Source organism: Triplophysa rosa, linkage group LG15, assembly GCF_024868665.1.
Source record: "Triplophysa rosa linkage group LG15, Trosa_1v2, whole genome shotgun sequence".
Taxonomy (NCBI): domain Eukaryota; kingdom Metazoa; phylum Chordata; class Actinopteri; order Cypriniformes; family Nemacheilidae; genus Triplophysa; species Triplophysa rosa.
Genome location: NC_079904.1, coordinates 24,189,420 through 24,205,507, shown reverse-complemented (window position 1 = coordinate 24,205,507; position 16,088 = coordinate 24,189,420). Strand labels below are relative to the sequence as shown.

General features: G+C 40.6%; 1 protein-coding gene across 14 annotated transcripts in view; it reads right to left on the bottom strand.

The window, feature by feature from the left end:
• Positions 1-16,088, bottom strand: part of epb41l2 (erythrocyte membrane protein band 4.1 like 2) — an 82,290-nt gene that overhangs the window by 15,353 nt on the left and 50,849 nt on the right. For all 14 annotated transcript variants that reach the window (XM_057353573.1, XM_057353577.1, XM_057353585.1 and 11 more), the window contains exons 5-13: positions 14,800-14,904; positions 13,571-13,613; positions 9,766-9,841; positions 9,437-9,655; positions 9,244-9,331; positions 5,737-5,889; positions 5,342-5,439; positions 5,081-5,253; positions 1,543-1,637 (exon numbers count right to left, since the gene is read on the bottom strand). In XM_057353573.1, coding sequence (XP_057209556.1) covers positions 1,543-1,637; positions 5,081-5,253; positions 5,342-5,439; positions 5,737-5,889; positions 9,244-9,331; positions 9,437-9,655; positions 9,766-9,841; positions 13,571-13,613; positions 14,800-14,904 — 1,050 coding nt within the window. The remainder of the gene's footprint in view (positions 1-1,542; positions 1,638-5,080; positions 5,254-5,341; positions 5,440-5,736; positions 5,890-9,243; positions 9,332-9,436; positions 9,656-9,765; positions 9,842-13,570; positions 13,614-14,799; positions 14,905-16,088) is intronic.

The window sequence follows — 16,088 nt, the reverse complement described above, 5'->3', positions numbered from 1 at the left end:
TTTCACCTCTGCCAGCATGCCCTAAACATCAACTTGGCACTATAAATTGCTATTTTTCAGCAATAAACAAGCAAATTTTGCCAAGATGTTTTCAGACATGACAGACAAAATGTTACAGAAAAAATCCCAACCCAATTTTGACCTAATTTTTATTTTTGGATATTCCTGAAAACCTCCCTGTGCGACATCCGACAGGTTTTCCCACATCACCTTGACTTTCTTCCGCGCATTTATATATGATTGAATTTGACTCGACAAAGTATGTGAAAAACAATACATGTGATGATCACATGCTAACTCAAGTGTTCATGTATGTTCTCTACATTAGGTATTGTGGCCAGTCTGCTTTATTAATGGATTTCCTTCACTTTTCTTGAGCTTTTAAGGCTTTTTGTTCTGTAACGCATATTTTCGATTAAGAAACTCAGGATATAACGTAGGATTGTTTGTTAATACCTATTAAAAGTAATAGGACTATGTCGACGAGTAATTTATTTCTGAAAATGCCACAATAGCCTAATATATAGTGATTTTTGTTGCATTTGTTTTGCAGTCCCAGCATGCACAAATATACAAATATACTGGTTGATTATATTTCAGTTAGACGCCGCTGTGTTCCCTTGTAATTTGTATTGAAGCTTCGTTCATTTGCATTAAACAGCCCAAGCTTTTAATTATTTTCTTTTGACCATTTATATTTAGCTTAAAATGGCTGTTGTCCTTTATTAAAAATAAAAAACCTCATTGCTGCTTGTCGTTCTGCATTTATCAATAAATTACAAAAAGTATATATTTTTCTTTAAAACGGCTATCTTTGTAATTTAAATCATCAACTTTCAAAAGGAAAAATTATTCATTTAGAATAATCGATTATTTGATAAATCAGTCGATATAAAAATAGTCGTTAGTGGCAGCCCTAAAAGAGTTGCAAACTTGGCAACAATGGCTGGACAAATGATGAATTAATGGAAAGTGCGTCACTGTAGTCATGGCGAGGAGGATTTTTGGCGTGGTGGCCTGCCACGGCAATATGAATGTAGTGGAAGCACTGACACATATCAGAATCAAGTTCTATATGCGTCTACTTGAGAATATTTAAATAGCCAAGGCTTAATAACAAGCAAGTGATCATTTTTCATGACCCGATTGGGCAAGTGACATGTCCATCAACTGGCCCGAGGGTCTCCCATGCTGGCTCTGGGCCATCGGGCAGTCCTTATAGTTGAACAGGACTGACACACACAATGAATACAGCTCTTTGACGGACAGCTAAAGGTCACGTCTGACCCTCCGGCAGATGGAAGAGACACTCTGAGCATTGTTCAACAAACTGACTCTGCAGTGTGTGTGTCCGTCCAACAGATGGATAAAAACAGCTCAAGCTGGACTCAGACATGAGCTCTTACATCATACACAGAACACAACAGTCATGTTTTCTAAGAGCCTGTAAGTGATGAATGTACAGTACGAGTAAAAACATCATCATGTGATCATAAGCAGCACATGTCTGAAGATGTGAAGTGATGGTCAGGTGTCTCTCACCTTAGAGTCAGAGTTGAGCTCCAGAGCGGGACCGTTCTCTACAGCGCCGCTTCCGTCCACAGCACGACTGTGATCCATCACATACACCACAGGAGCTGAACACACGCACACACACACACGCGCACGCGCACGCGCACACGCACACGCACACACACACACACACACACACACACACACACACACACACACACACACACACACACAGAAATCAATAAATGATCATCTATATTCTTGATTCATTCAGTAGTCTCAGCAGAGATCTCTAGCATCTATTTCTCGAACAGTTTGGTTGAGTTGAAACATTTAAACGCAGAAATTCTGGCTAAGGCCGTGTCACATTTGACTTCTTTTTTGACCATGAAAAGTTGACAATGGTGCTTTAGTAAAAAAAAAAAAACGCTCGCAGCGTTGTGGTTACAAATAGCAGCCCCGGCAATGTTCAAAGATAGCATTTGTGCACGAAGGCCGCTAAAGAGACAGGCTTCATAGGCAGCGTAATGGAATTCTATTTGAATTATAAACAGAGAGCGTCTTTGCTATAACCAATCACATACTTAAAAACTACAATACCAATGCAATCCAATGGGCCATTTTTGAGCTTGAGCCTTCTCAACCAATCACGTTCCTTGCATGTTGTTATGGAAACGACAGGTGTCTGTCATTGGTTAGCTGTGAAAAAGGTGCTTGATGTAGGGCTTTTTTTTCTGAAAAGATGAACTTTTTCCAACCTCAAAAGACGCTCTGAGCTGCACAAAAAGACGCTGGCATTGGCGTTTAAAAAAGCACTCAGGACTTTTTTTGAAAACACGGTTTACTCCATAGGATTATTATGTAAAACAGACCCTAGCAGCTTCAAAAAAGAAGTCAAGTGTGAACACAGCCTTATTTGTTTCTTTGCCTCCTTATGACAAATCGCTTGATTGTTTCTTCATTTCTTTGCGAGTTGGTTTTGGATAAAAGTGTCTGCTAAATGTAAATGCAATATAATCCAGTATCAGGATGTTGTTGCATACCCCTGTTGTTACACACTGTTTAAGGAAAAGAGAAGTACACATTAAATAGCATGTAGTGTGCAGTATGCAGTACACTAGTGGTCCATTCTGAACACAAGCACAATCTCAGCTGAAACACAACTACATGGTGTTTACACATGTTTAACATGTATCTGAGGAAATCTTGTCTAGAAAAGTCTTTATTTACTAGTAGTAGTTTATTCATGCGTTAGGACATCTGGTTTACACAGATGCTGCACATCACATTAATACAGCCACACACATATACATTCAACAATCATACACGCAATTATCAGCCAATTACCCATGCCGACCGATGATTTCACATAGAAACAGCAGTTGTTGGTATGAATGAATTCTTAAACCTTCTGGTTCTTCCTCCAATGGCTCTGTATCTACGACCCGATGGAGAACCACAAACTCCCCATGGAATGGATGAGATGCAAAATTGATAATCGCATAGGCTATTTTAAAAAGTGGAAAAGTGAAAGTGGGTTAATGCCGCCACACCGCTGGGACATCCATCATCACGTCAAACACTGCTGAGGAACTGGGACACCTGACACATCTCCCAGCATCCACCAGGAGGCGACCTCAGAGTTATTCAAGGAACATGAACTGGATTCTCAGCAGAGGACAGAGAGAGAGAACTAAAGCTTTTATGTGTGCACGTACAGACTGTGATGTTAATCAATGCTGTTGAATGTCACATGACACTGCAGTATGACTCGAGCGGTCACACCCAGAGACAACACGCTAACCTGCTCACCGCTAAACATGCAGACACGCCACAATCACAAGACAACAACACTGCCCGTGGTGATTCACAAGCGTTCGGATTAGATTTCTCTTCAGTTTGAGCGCTCGCAGTGTTTGATTTGTGTGAGAGGACGGGCGGCTCATACACTACTGTCACACACGACTTAATCAACAACACGTGTGTTCTGTGTGTGATGTTCCATTCTTCAGTTTCCTCACACACACACAGGGTTAGCTCATCTCTGCTCAGACAGGAAACAGATGTCCGCTTCATTTCCTGTGTCTGTCCATCACAGCGACTGTTGCTATGTTTCCAGAATTTCTAATACAACACTGGAGCCGAAAGATCGTCCCCATTCTATAAACCTCTTAAGCAACACGACTCATGACAAGAATCAAGAACTATAAAAAACATCACAAAGGTTCGCTCCAGAAAATCTGTTTCCAGGTGTCGGCCCAGTTCTCGCTCACATGGTCAGGATCGTCATTTGTTTCGGAATATTTTTGAAGGAAACAAACACCCATCAGACCCGCTGTGAGTCCATCATCTTCATCAGCACCAAACACACTTCTGAATCATCAAATGATGAAGCGTCTTTCTTGAAAGAAAAATCTGTCTATGAAGACCACGCGTCAGGGCATCCTGGGAAATGATCTCCGCACAAAGAGAAGGCTGTAAACCTTCCGCCTCGATTCTAAAGCTGCATGGAGAACGCAACCCCAGAATGCATTGTGTCGAAAAAAAACAAAGACAGTAAATGTGAGTAATTCAAATCTGGCATTTCTTAATCTGTGTCAATCCTGACAGAGCTGTCAACCAGCTCCACAGACACGCCCACACGTGCACAAGCACACACGTGCACAAGCACACACGTGCACAAGCACACACGTGCGCGCCCACGCGCCCACACACAAGCGCACACACGCACGCACACACACACACAAGCGCACACAAGCGCACACACACACGCGCGCACACACAAGCGCGCACACACGCGTCCACACACAAGCGCACACACGCACACAAGCGCACACAAGCGCACACACACACGCGCACACACGCGTCCACACACAAGCGCGCACACAAGCGCGCACACAAGCGCGCACACACGCGCGCACACAAGCGCGCACACACGCGCGCACACAAGCACGCGCGCGGCCAGCTGGATGTGTCAGATGAATGGAGTCATTGACGGCAGGCAGATTTCCTTGCAGATAAAAAGTTCATAACCTGGAACTCAACACAGGCAGAGGAAGAGACTGCTGTTTCACGTTTAGTTTTCTCTGACGGTGCCGGTGAGTTCTGGGTCAGTTCATTGTGCCTCACAGCTCTTCAGAGTGTGATGAAAGACTTCACAGGTCTGATCGCAGACAGGTTCAGATGTTTAACAGAGCGAGACCAACTCGACACTTCAGCGGTACAGTCACACACGTCACAAGAACAACACACTACACTGCAGAAAACAAGACAAACACTAAACACCACCACAACATCCATGTGTTCACGCTCTGTTCTCGTACGGCTCACTGTGAGATGTTTGTCAAAAGTGAGATTCTGAGATGAAGACAATGAACTAGAAGTGCTTGTTTACATCATGCCCTAACCACACACATTAGAAAAGATGACGTTTCTACGTTCGAGTTTGTTTGATTCTACATTCGTCTATATCCGAATGTTGTGTTTTCGTCTCGGTGTGTCTGTAACAGCGAGAAAGAAGAAATCAAGGAAACTCCTCCCAAAGAAAAACAACACTGAGCACACAGACCTCCGTCGAGACTGCGGGAGATGCGTTTACTGGAGGTGCGCTGGAAGCGCGGCGCGGGCCGGTCGATCAGAGTACTGGCCTGTCGCGTCTGCGCCTGTGTTCTGCCGCTGTAACGGAACTTAGAACCCAGAGTCAAGAACTTGGTCTTGGTGGGACCCTCGGGGGACATCAACCTGCAAACACACACACACAAACACTGAAGAGTGTGTCTTTAATACTGTTTACACATTTATGACAACACACACACAACCGTGTGTTTACCTGAAGAAGGTGTGGTGTTCAACACACACTTTCCAAACTCTTTTGGCAGCACGATGGTTGGGCAACTTGAACCCGACGGTGCTCTCGAACTGCTCCACCTGAAACACAAGAGATGTCATCAAACAGACGGCCGCTGCCGCTTCTGAGCATCTCACCGTCACCTCACAGACACGACCAGAGGTTTCATTCCATTGTATTTCTATAGGACTCTTCATAAAGCACAGAAAATGATGAAATACACAAAACACATGGGATTAGTTTGTGTTTGTGTTTGTCTCTATGTTTGACTGTGTGTGTCATAAGTTGTGTATCAGTTGTATATTAACTTCTATCATGATGCTTTGTGTTGTTTTGACAGACAGTTGTGTAAACTCTTCTGCTGTGTGTGTGTGTACCTCTCCAGGTCTGATCTTGATGTAGAAGTTGCTGCGTTTGTAGGAGATCTTGAGGATTTTGGGCCAAGCGAAGCGATTTATCCTCAGCCGATCTTTATAGATGAGCAAACCGTTTGCACAAACACCCAGCATGATGTCCACCCCCTCTGAATCCTGCTCAACACACAAAACTCACGTTCATGCATTCTTAATGATGACTCTGTGAGATCAGCACACAGTGTATGCATCAGCATTAGAAGACACACACACACTGCACTTAGAACTCATTTTCATCTCAATATTAATCTGATGTACTCTGAAACATCACAATCTTCAGTCACAGCCCTGTCTTACACGAGATGTGAAGCCACTGGGAAAAACCCACAGAGCTGACATTCCTGTGAGACTTTAAAAATGGAAACAACAAGTTTTCCCAGACCTCGACCCACATGACACACACACACACACACACACACACACACACACTGTGGGGACTTTTTTCACATGTTCATCATGACTTCTATACTGTATATATCCTGTGACCATCACTCTACCCCACAAACCAAACCATCACACAAACCTTTCTGCATTTATACGTTTTCAATTTAAAAATCATGTTTAGTGTGATTTATAAGCTGTTTTCATCATCAGGACCAAAAAATGTCCCCATAAGGTCAAAAATGCCTGCCATTAAGCGTAATTTATGATCGTGCATAGGACCTAAGTCCCTGACGTGCACCTCTCCAAAAATGTAACAACACTTCAAATCAACGCAGACCGCAAGGAAAAATTTGCGATAGTGTCATGTTTACTCAAACGCATTTCCAAATGAATTATCCAAGTAAATTATTTCTTCTGTATTTAACATCTCAAGCTGCAACAAAAGAGAGTTTATCATTGTTGAGTAAGTTACTGTGAAAAAGTAATGAATTACTAGTTACTTATTACATATTCAACAGTGTAATTAGATTACTGTACAAATGACTCTCTCCAAAAAGTATTGAATTATTTATTACTAATTACTTTCTATATCCTACATCAACCTTGATCAGTTAAGTCATTCGAGGATAGCAGGGCTCGACATTAACGCTTGTCCGGGACAAGTGAATGTTTTGTATGGGCAAGTGAGAGAGAATTTTACTTGCCCGACCGGACAAGTAACATGAAAAAAAACAGTGCGACATATATGTAGAATAATAAGAATATGTGTATTAGACAGAGCTGCGTGTTTGTGCTTGTTTGTGTGTGACAATAATCAATGCGCACCGCACTGAGTCCACGCGCACGCGGAATCCTGTGATTTAAATGTCATCTGGCTGTTCTGCGTGTCTCAGTGAATGAGGAGCACAGTTTAACATACAACACGAGTGATGGTCGAGGATTTATCTGTGCTGCACTGTATGAGGATGTGAACACATGAACTTCATCTCCTGAGTTGCTCTGAGAGTTTATTTTACGATCGTTTTACTGTTTGCGTGAAGCTATCGGCAAACAAGCGTCTTCCCGAAGACCCGTCAAAATAAAAGTCCTGTTAAATTAAACACTCAGACAAAAAATACAGTAGTGTACTATAGTATTTGCTATTGAAAATAAGAATTTTACTGCAGTTTACCAGTTTACTACTAATTTATGTGGACAAATATTCCACTATTGTATAGTTAAAAAGGAAAAACACAGAACTTAGAAATATTAAAACAAATTTAGGTAATCTAAAAATGATATGACCCTAATTTATCCATCTGTACGTAACATGAATGTCTTTTGTCAGTTATCTGCCTATTCATAATGATCTACACTTGCACATTTCTGCCTGTGCTACCAAATTTTAAACCTCTCTAGCACCAGTGCTATGTGCAAAAAAAGTTAATTTACAGCCTTAACACTAATAATAATTACTGCTTGCCTTTGGTTTATAGCAGTCACGGAGAGTAGGCCTATAACCAAATTCAGGCGGCCAAAGCGGACACTAGTTAAAATGCTTAGAAGCAAACTTGACCAATCTAAATCCAAAACAATTATATTGATTATATTATATTATAATTCAAATGAAATATAATCTTTGGACAAGTAGTTTTTGTACTCGGACAAGTGAATGACAAATTTACCTGTCCGAAGGACAACCACATGACAATGCTTAATGTCAAGCTCTGGATAGACATGAAAGGGCTCTTTTAATTCATTTAAATAAATAATATTAAACTACATGAAGTACTCTTATTAACTGACCAAAGTATTACAAATGTGAGGACACATTAAAGCACATGTTTTCAAGTTAGACTTTGAATTTTGATGTCAATTCCACTATTGAATATATTACACAGTATTTAGTTCAATTACATCAGAAGTAACTGTCATTAAATTACAGAAAAGTAATCCCTTACTTTACTCTTTCAAGGGAAAAGTAATTCAATTATAGTAACTAATTACTTCGTAACTAGTTATACCCAACACTGCTGTTTACTTGCCGCTATCACTGCTAATGCTTCTCAAATGAGCTGCTTCTTCTTCGGCTCTTCGACTCTTGTCTTGGTTACACAAGCAACACGCGCATGGACACTGACGCCTAGTGGTCATTGCCTGTCGACGCGGAAAACTACGCACAAGTATAAAGGAAAACCGGTGCGTTGCCTACAGCGTAGAGGCTACGGTGTAGGTCCCACTAGGGCTGGGCGATATATCGTACGATTCTTATGCTCTCAGTTGCTCAATGACTTATGGTTAAATGCCGCCACATCCGAAAGCCAGAGGGTGCTCTTGGGCAGAAACTCCCAATATGGGAAACAGAAGAAGAACAATTAGTTCCAGGAAATGCCAATGGTCATATTCTATCGCTGTTCTTCAAACCTTTTCAGGTATTTTCATGATAATAAAGTTGATTTATAGTAATGATGATAGACGAGTGTCGCTTTTTCAACTACACGTTGTTAACGACTCAATCTCGTAGTGATTTTAGATCGAGCAGTACTTCCTACTGATCAAACAGCTGTAGTTCACGGAGGAGCTGTGCATAAAACATTGATTCGATTTAGACATGTATAATTAGCGTGATATATCGCCCAGCCCTAGGCCCTTCGCACAACCATAACTTGCCCTTTACTCTCTCTATGAGCACACACACACACGCACGCACGCACGCACACGCACACAAACACACACGCACACACACACACACAGTGTGTTTGTTCAGCTGTGTTGTTCTCATGAGTCAAGTGAAATGTGTTCACAGACAAACTTCAGTACACTTCACAAGAGTGTTTGCCTATCGCTGTTGATCCTCGTCTTGAACGCAGGTGTGAAATTGAAGTAAAAAAGGTTCTGACAAACGTTCAAGCTTGTGGCGTGTTCACAAACCCATTTTGGCATGTTGAGTGTTGCCATAGAAACAACTAAATCAGAAAAGGATGAGTCACATGACACAATCATGTTGTGATTACAGTAATTCAGACTGTGCAGTACTGCAGCATGCCATCATTAATGGTCAGTTTACACTACAGCATCATACTGTACGTTCATCTGCACATCTTCTACCTTAGCGTGATGCAGGTCTACGCCGTACATGGACAGCTTCTTAGCATTTTCCAGAAACTGAGCATCGGCTTGAGACGGAGTCATACCCCTGAAACACACAGACATCAGCATCCCACGTTAACAAAACACGTAAGCTCCTATCAAGAGGTTGAATAAGACTGAAACGTGAGAATGTTTAGTGGATGTTTGTCACCTGTGGGACTTGTGCAGCTCCACCACCTTCTCCTCCAGCTCCTTGGTCTGGTTTGGAGCGAACTGGAAGTCAGAGATGTAGTCCAGGCGATGTTCCTCCGGGTCATAGTCGCCCAGCTCGGCCTGCAGGGCGTACGAGCCCAGAAGAGCGTGCGTGACGAATGAACAGGGCAAACGTCCCGATGCGATGTCCTGTCTGAGCTGGAGACACAGCAGATACCTGCAGAGAGAACACCGGACAGACGTTTGACAGAGATCGTACTCAGTCAGACACATGTGTTTCTCACAGTGATGAAGAGAAGACACGTGTGAGGGCACGGGCGTTCATACCTGGTTATGTCTTCAGTCAGTTGAGATGGATCAGCCGGGTAAAACTTCACACTGAAGGCAAACTGCCACTGAGAGTCTGACAGAAACACAGAGAAATAAACACCGATGACATCATCACATCTTCCGCTCTTCTTATGAAGAACTCAACGAACCAACCGGCCACATCCAGAGCGAGAGAGACACTTGAAAATATGACAACATAAGAGCAACATACTCATCATTTCTCACAAACACACGCACGCACGCTTCAGAAGACATTTCACTGAAGGACGGGTGGATGGATGCACTTTTTGAAGCTTGTTTGAGTTTTAGTCATTAAACGTTGACAAACAAATGAGCAGAAGAGAGAATGTGAAAATATTCAGTTGGTGTGGCTAATAATATCAACGTTTTTTTAACTTTCATTTTGCAATCCGCCAATTTTGCCTCAATCAGTGAAAATTCTGCGGATTCAAATCTTGTAAAAGTGAAGTGAGAATCCCATACTCTTACTGATCAGTGAAATCACAATGATTGTCTTGAAAAACACATGACATAACGGCAGAAATATGCAGTTATAAATGTATTTTTTAAAGTCAAGTCAATTAGGGATGTCAAATTCCCATAATCGATTTTCATTTACATTAACGATCAATTAATCGATTACTCATTAACATTAATACTGAAATATGTCTCTGCAGTGGCATATAGGCATGACAGCGCGCAAAAGCCACGCAAAACACCATCTTTTTAACTCACAAATGTCCATAACGTGTTACAACCGTTAGCGGTCCTGAAGTTGAGACTTGTGTCTCACACTGAGGCATAGTTTGCAGGCGGGACATGCGGCTCCACTTTTTGCCAAGTCAATTGTGTCCCGAGCACTTATTTGAATAAAACTAAGCTTGTGGAACAAACAAGCTGTGAACGCTTGCGCATCCATTGTCCAAGCATAGAGAATTGTAATTTTTTATTATTTTAGTTATATTTAGTTCTTATAGAAATACTTTCCTAATTAAAGTATTGTTCTCCATTGATCTGACCGACCCCAGCGGGTGGGGCAGGACTTTGTCCCCACCACTTTTGAAAACAAAGTTACGCCACTGGTCTCACATAAAAACATCATTATTTGTATTACATGAGCAGAAGCTAAAATAACAGTTCAATGATGTGCTAAACCATTTGGAATAAAATAACTGATCAGCTGTCCACGTGCGATCAATGCAAACCTAAAAACCCTGATGGTACTGTACACTTTAGGAATGCCGGTGAGGATTTCATCAACTTGTGACAACATACGTTACCGATACCACACATGATAAAAGAAGATACATTTGCATTTTGCATCTATAGCGCTTATTTTGATTTTTTCTTTGACTAAACCAAATGCTTCAAATGTTTCTTCATTATTATTCTTAACAAAAAACTCAACAACCATAAAATAGCCTAGTATCATTACAAACGCACTTTGGCGGATGGTACATTTTCTTTTGATACCAATAGTTATTCATTCATTATTTACTTTTAATTAAACAACAAAAAAATAGTACACTGACAAACTTGCTTATATGAAACAGAATGTTTCTTAACAAAACGAATAAGACTGGTAACATTGTACCTGTTTTGCAACGTAAATAAATTCAAAGATATTCGGATCTTCTTACTTCAACACAGTTTGTGGTTTATTATTATTTTAAACGAAAATGCAACAATAAAACAAGAACAATGCAACTTATATTGAACGAAGAAATAAAACGTTTATTAATAAAAGCTCTCCTCCACCTTGACCTGTCAATCATCCCGCTGACAGACGTGCGCCTCACGAACTCTTGCGTCCATTGTTCAAATGAACTTTTTATTTCTATAAAAGAAAAATGCAAAACTAAGGTGTGTCGGTAGCCAAGTAATGTAATAAGTGGACAGCCATTGCCTTTTTCCACGAGTCTGCTGTGTGTGTTATGCGCATAAGCCGCACACACGTGCATGACTTTGAACTCGATCATCATTAAGTTATTTCGAGAAAACTGTTATTGACAATTAATCGATCGTCGATTAATCATTAACATCCCTAATGTCAATGTTTGACTAAAATAAATCATCATGGACGCTCAGTATAAAGTTCTGTACTGTTCTGAATCTTCTGTGAATAAATGAGGACACGGCGGCTATTTTAATACACCTGTCCTCTCGCTCTATTTCAGTCGTCCTCCAGACACACATCTGACGTCTGTGGTAGGTCTGTTCTCAAATAATCAACAGCTAAATGCAAATAATAACATGTCAGTAAAGATATAATCATGTTTAGCTGAGTTAACTAAACACAGTGTCTGGTGAAACAAGCGTCTGTTTGTGACGGAGCGATTCAACTCTCTCAAGACCTTCACAGCCAAACACTCAAATGAAAGAATGAAGGGTAAAGTGTGTCTGCTATAAAAACCTCCAGTATGAGACGGTGTTGGTCACTGACTTTACTGTATGAATGAATATTTGAGTAGATGTAGTTTCTCATCTGGGTTTTGCATGCATACAGTCCGTCACTCCAGACACATCAGGTGAACAGCAGAAATCCATTAAACACACCACCACCACACTGCAATCAATTCTGCATCCATCCACTCGTCTTGCCCTCTCTCTCTCTCTCTCTCTCTGCAGATCTGTGTGTGAGACTGTCAACTACACAAACACAGCCACTGCAGATTAGTGTTCATTTTGTCAGCTATATTTAATTGAGTCTTACTTTTAGTCCCACGAAGAATACACTTTTAAGTTTTTATCTTATTTAGTCATCCTTGTCCTGTTTTTGTTTAGTCCAGTTTAGTCGACTAAATGTCGATGCATTTTCGTCTCGTTTTAGTCAATACAAACTTTTTCGCATTTTCGCCATGCTGTATAATGGTACAAATGATAAAAACGAGTATTTTGCTAAAATTATAATCACAGTTCCCGGGAAACAACGCGACTGACCGTGAAGGAGAACCATCGGAACGTAGTCGCGAATGGACTCAAAGTTTTGGCGAGGTGGGATTCTTTATTCAGCAACCACAATCGCAAACAAACCATGTAGTGGAGATGAACAGACCGGCTGGTGATCACTAAACTCTAGTTTATTAACTTAAGATGATTAAGGGCGCTTCGAAAGTGCGTACATTTGCGTATGGTTGCCAGATTGCAGAAATTAAGTCACACACCGGCAGAAAACGTATACTTTTTTAACCTTTCATCCCTGTTTGGGGGATCTGAACTCCTGTTATCTGGCAACCGCAAACATGAACGCTGGTACAGCAGAGGCTCGCACAAAAATCTGTAATATTTATCTTCTTTTTTTTTTTCGACAAAAAGTTTTTGGGACAAAACTACATTTTCGTCATGGGAAAATAGTCGTTGATTAATATTTTTCGTCATTATTTTGAACGAAATAAACACTACTGCAGATGTCCTGCAGACTGCACCATCACCAGCACATTCATCATCTCCATCACTGCTTCATCACCATATTTATAATCATGTCATGTCGGAGCCTGTGGTCGTGTGAACAGTGCTCCAGACATATGGCGCAACTGTGCCCTAGGAGACCCGAGTTCGAGTCCCGGCTCGGCATCCTTTCCCAATCCTACTCCCCTCTCTCCTCCCAATCACTTCCTGTCTCTCTCCACAATCCTCTAATTAATAAAAGCCTCAAAAATATAACAACAATAATAATCACACCATCATTATCACCACTCACCATCATCACCACAACAAACACCAAAATCACCTCCATCATCATCATCATCATCATCACATTCATGTGAATGACAGACAGATGAATGTATAAAAGACGACTTACTGCGGATCTGTCGTTTGATCTCCTTGTTTGGGTCGAGCCAGCACTGAAACACACAATCAATGAGACATGAGAGAGAACTTTACACACACACACATTTAGTTCAACAGTTTCTCTTCCTGCGAGTGGTGTACTGGAGACGAGTCATTCAGGTAACTGGTGCAAGGGGGCTGTGGCATATTTTAACGGCTGATGAATCATGCTTTTACAGTATGTTTGTCAATGTTACATTTATGCAGTCGTTTCACTCAAAATGAGTTTGGCAATGATAAATTATTACCCAAAACATTATGTGCTTAACATGCTAACAACGCTGATATCATCACACACACCATGCTCAGACACGCCCAGTATCCCATGATGCACTGCAAGCAATCATCCATCCATTTACACTGAAGCTTTTAACATCTTCATTTGTCTCGGCTATGAAAGTATATCGATCAGTGGAGCAGTGGAACTAATAACTGATGCACGGCACAACATGTCCAGAACAGATGCACACATGTGCTGAATGTAAGTGTTACACAGGACAGCCGGCGCTCCAACTATAAGATCAGAAGTGTGTCATGTTCTGTTTTTATAATCCTGCACAACATGGAGACAGATGTCAATGTAGTTTATGTCCTTGAAAAGTGTGAATGCTGTGACCCGTGTTGGGTATAACTAGTTACGAAGTAATTCGTTACTGTAATTGAACTACTTTTCCCTTGAAAGAGTAAAGTAAGGGATTACTTTTCTGTAATTTAATGACAGTTACTTCTGATGTAATTGAACTAAATACTGTGTAATATATTCAATAGTGGAATTGACATCAAAATTCAAAGTCTAACTTGAAAACGTGTGCTTTAATGTGTCCTCACATTTGTAATAGGTTGGTCAGTTAATAAGAGTACTTTATGTAGTTTAATATTATTTATTTGAATGAATTAAAAGAGCCCTTTCATGTCTATCCTTCAATCACTTAACTGATCAAGGTTGATGTAGGATATAGAAAGTAATTAGTCATTAAATACTTTTTGTACAGTAATCTAATTACACCATTGAATATGTAATTAGTAACTAGTAATTAATTACTTTTTCAGAGTAATTACCCAACACTGGCTGTGACCCTGTGGTGCTATCAAAATATATGGTATATACTGGTCAACAAACACCCATCAACCAATAAACACTGTGATCGATGTCAAGAAGACGATTTAAAAGCAGAATCAGTTCAGGTGAAAGTTTCTTACCCTCTGCTCAGCACTGTCTTTAAAGCTCAAGCCAAAATAATCTTTCTCCATCAGATTCAGATGCTTGCACACTTCAGAGAACAGGTACTGACCTTTAGCCCGTTTCTAGAGGAAAGAGAGAACACACACACGACACATAAATCACATGATGAAGTATCACACAGCTGTTGTGTTGCGTTTGAAGAAGTATTCATTAACCAACAATGTTTTTATGCACAATGACATGAACATTCTGCAGCGTATACGGATGTGGGACGAGGGGGAAGGAATTTCCAGCATTTGGGTGAACTATTCCTGGGAATGCCAGCGTTGGCACAGGCGCCACAGTGAATGGTGACTGGACAGAAGCCACAGGAGACGCGGGTCGTAATGAGACGTTCCTCACGCTCTGGACACAAGCGGACACTTGTGAGTGACTCTAGAGGAATGAGACACACGCTTTATATTTGGGTTTTCTCTTCTTCTACGGACTTTATGAACAGTGACCTTTCAGCATTCCTCACCGGAGCTGGACATCTCACCATCTTCAGCACATTCTACACTACAGACAGAACGCTCAGAGTAATGGCCTAGTCTTTTCGTCACATTTTAATGAGCTTGTCATGTCACATGATGATTTCAGCACTTTTATTTATTCATTTTGTGGAGACAGAGATGAATGTTATGACTGTGTGTCTATACAGGAGAATATATTGAATATTACTGGAATACTTAATTCTGATTGGTCATCCAGCAACTGTGATTCATCCTGACTTCTGCAGTTTGATTTACTTACAAATAGGGCTGTGAAACCATTAATAGGGCTGTCACGATTATGAAATTTGGCTGACGATTAATTGTCTAATAAATCATTGCGATTATGACGATTAATTGTCTGTTTAAGAGCTTTGACTTTTAATTCTCATACTTTTTTATTCAACGTTGAAACGACCATATTGTTCTGAATATAAAGACTATGTTTCTTGGAAATACATCAGAAAAAAATGGGTCATCATATATTTAAGGTTTAGGCTTTACCTGTCAATAATACAACTGCCAAATACTTGTAAATGAAGTAAATTGATCAGGTGTGAATTGAAGCCACCATTAAAATGCTATCGGTCATAGAAAAGCTTCTAGTCTGTTTTTTTCTCACTTGCAAGACTACAATAAAAGTTTACTTCTGTGTTAATGAGATTTTGGTAGACTGGTTTTCACACTGAAATAATATTCAATTGTACTGCAGGTTATTTTTCTGGTAAGTTTTTTTAAGTGATTGTGTTGTGGTGGTACATTTTACAAGTATTACC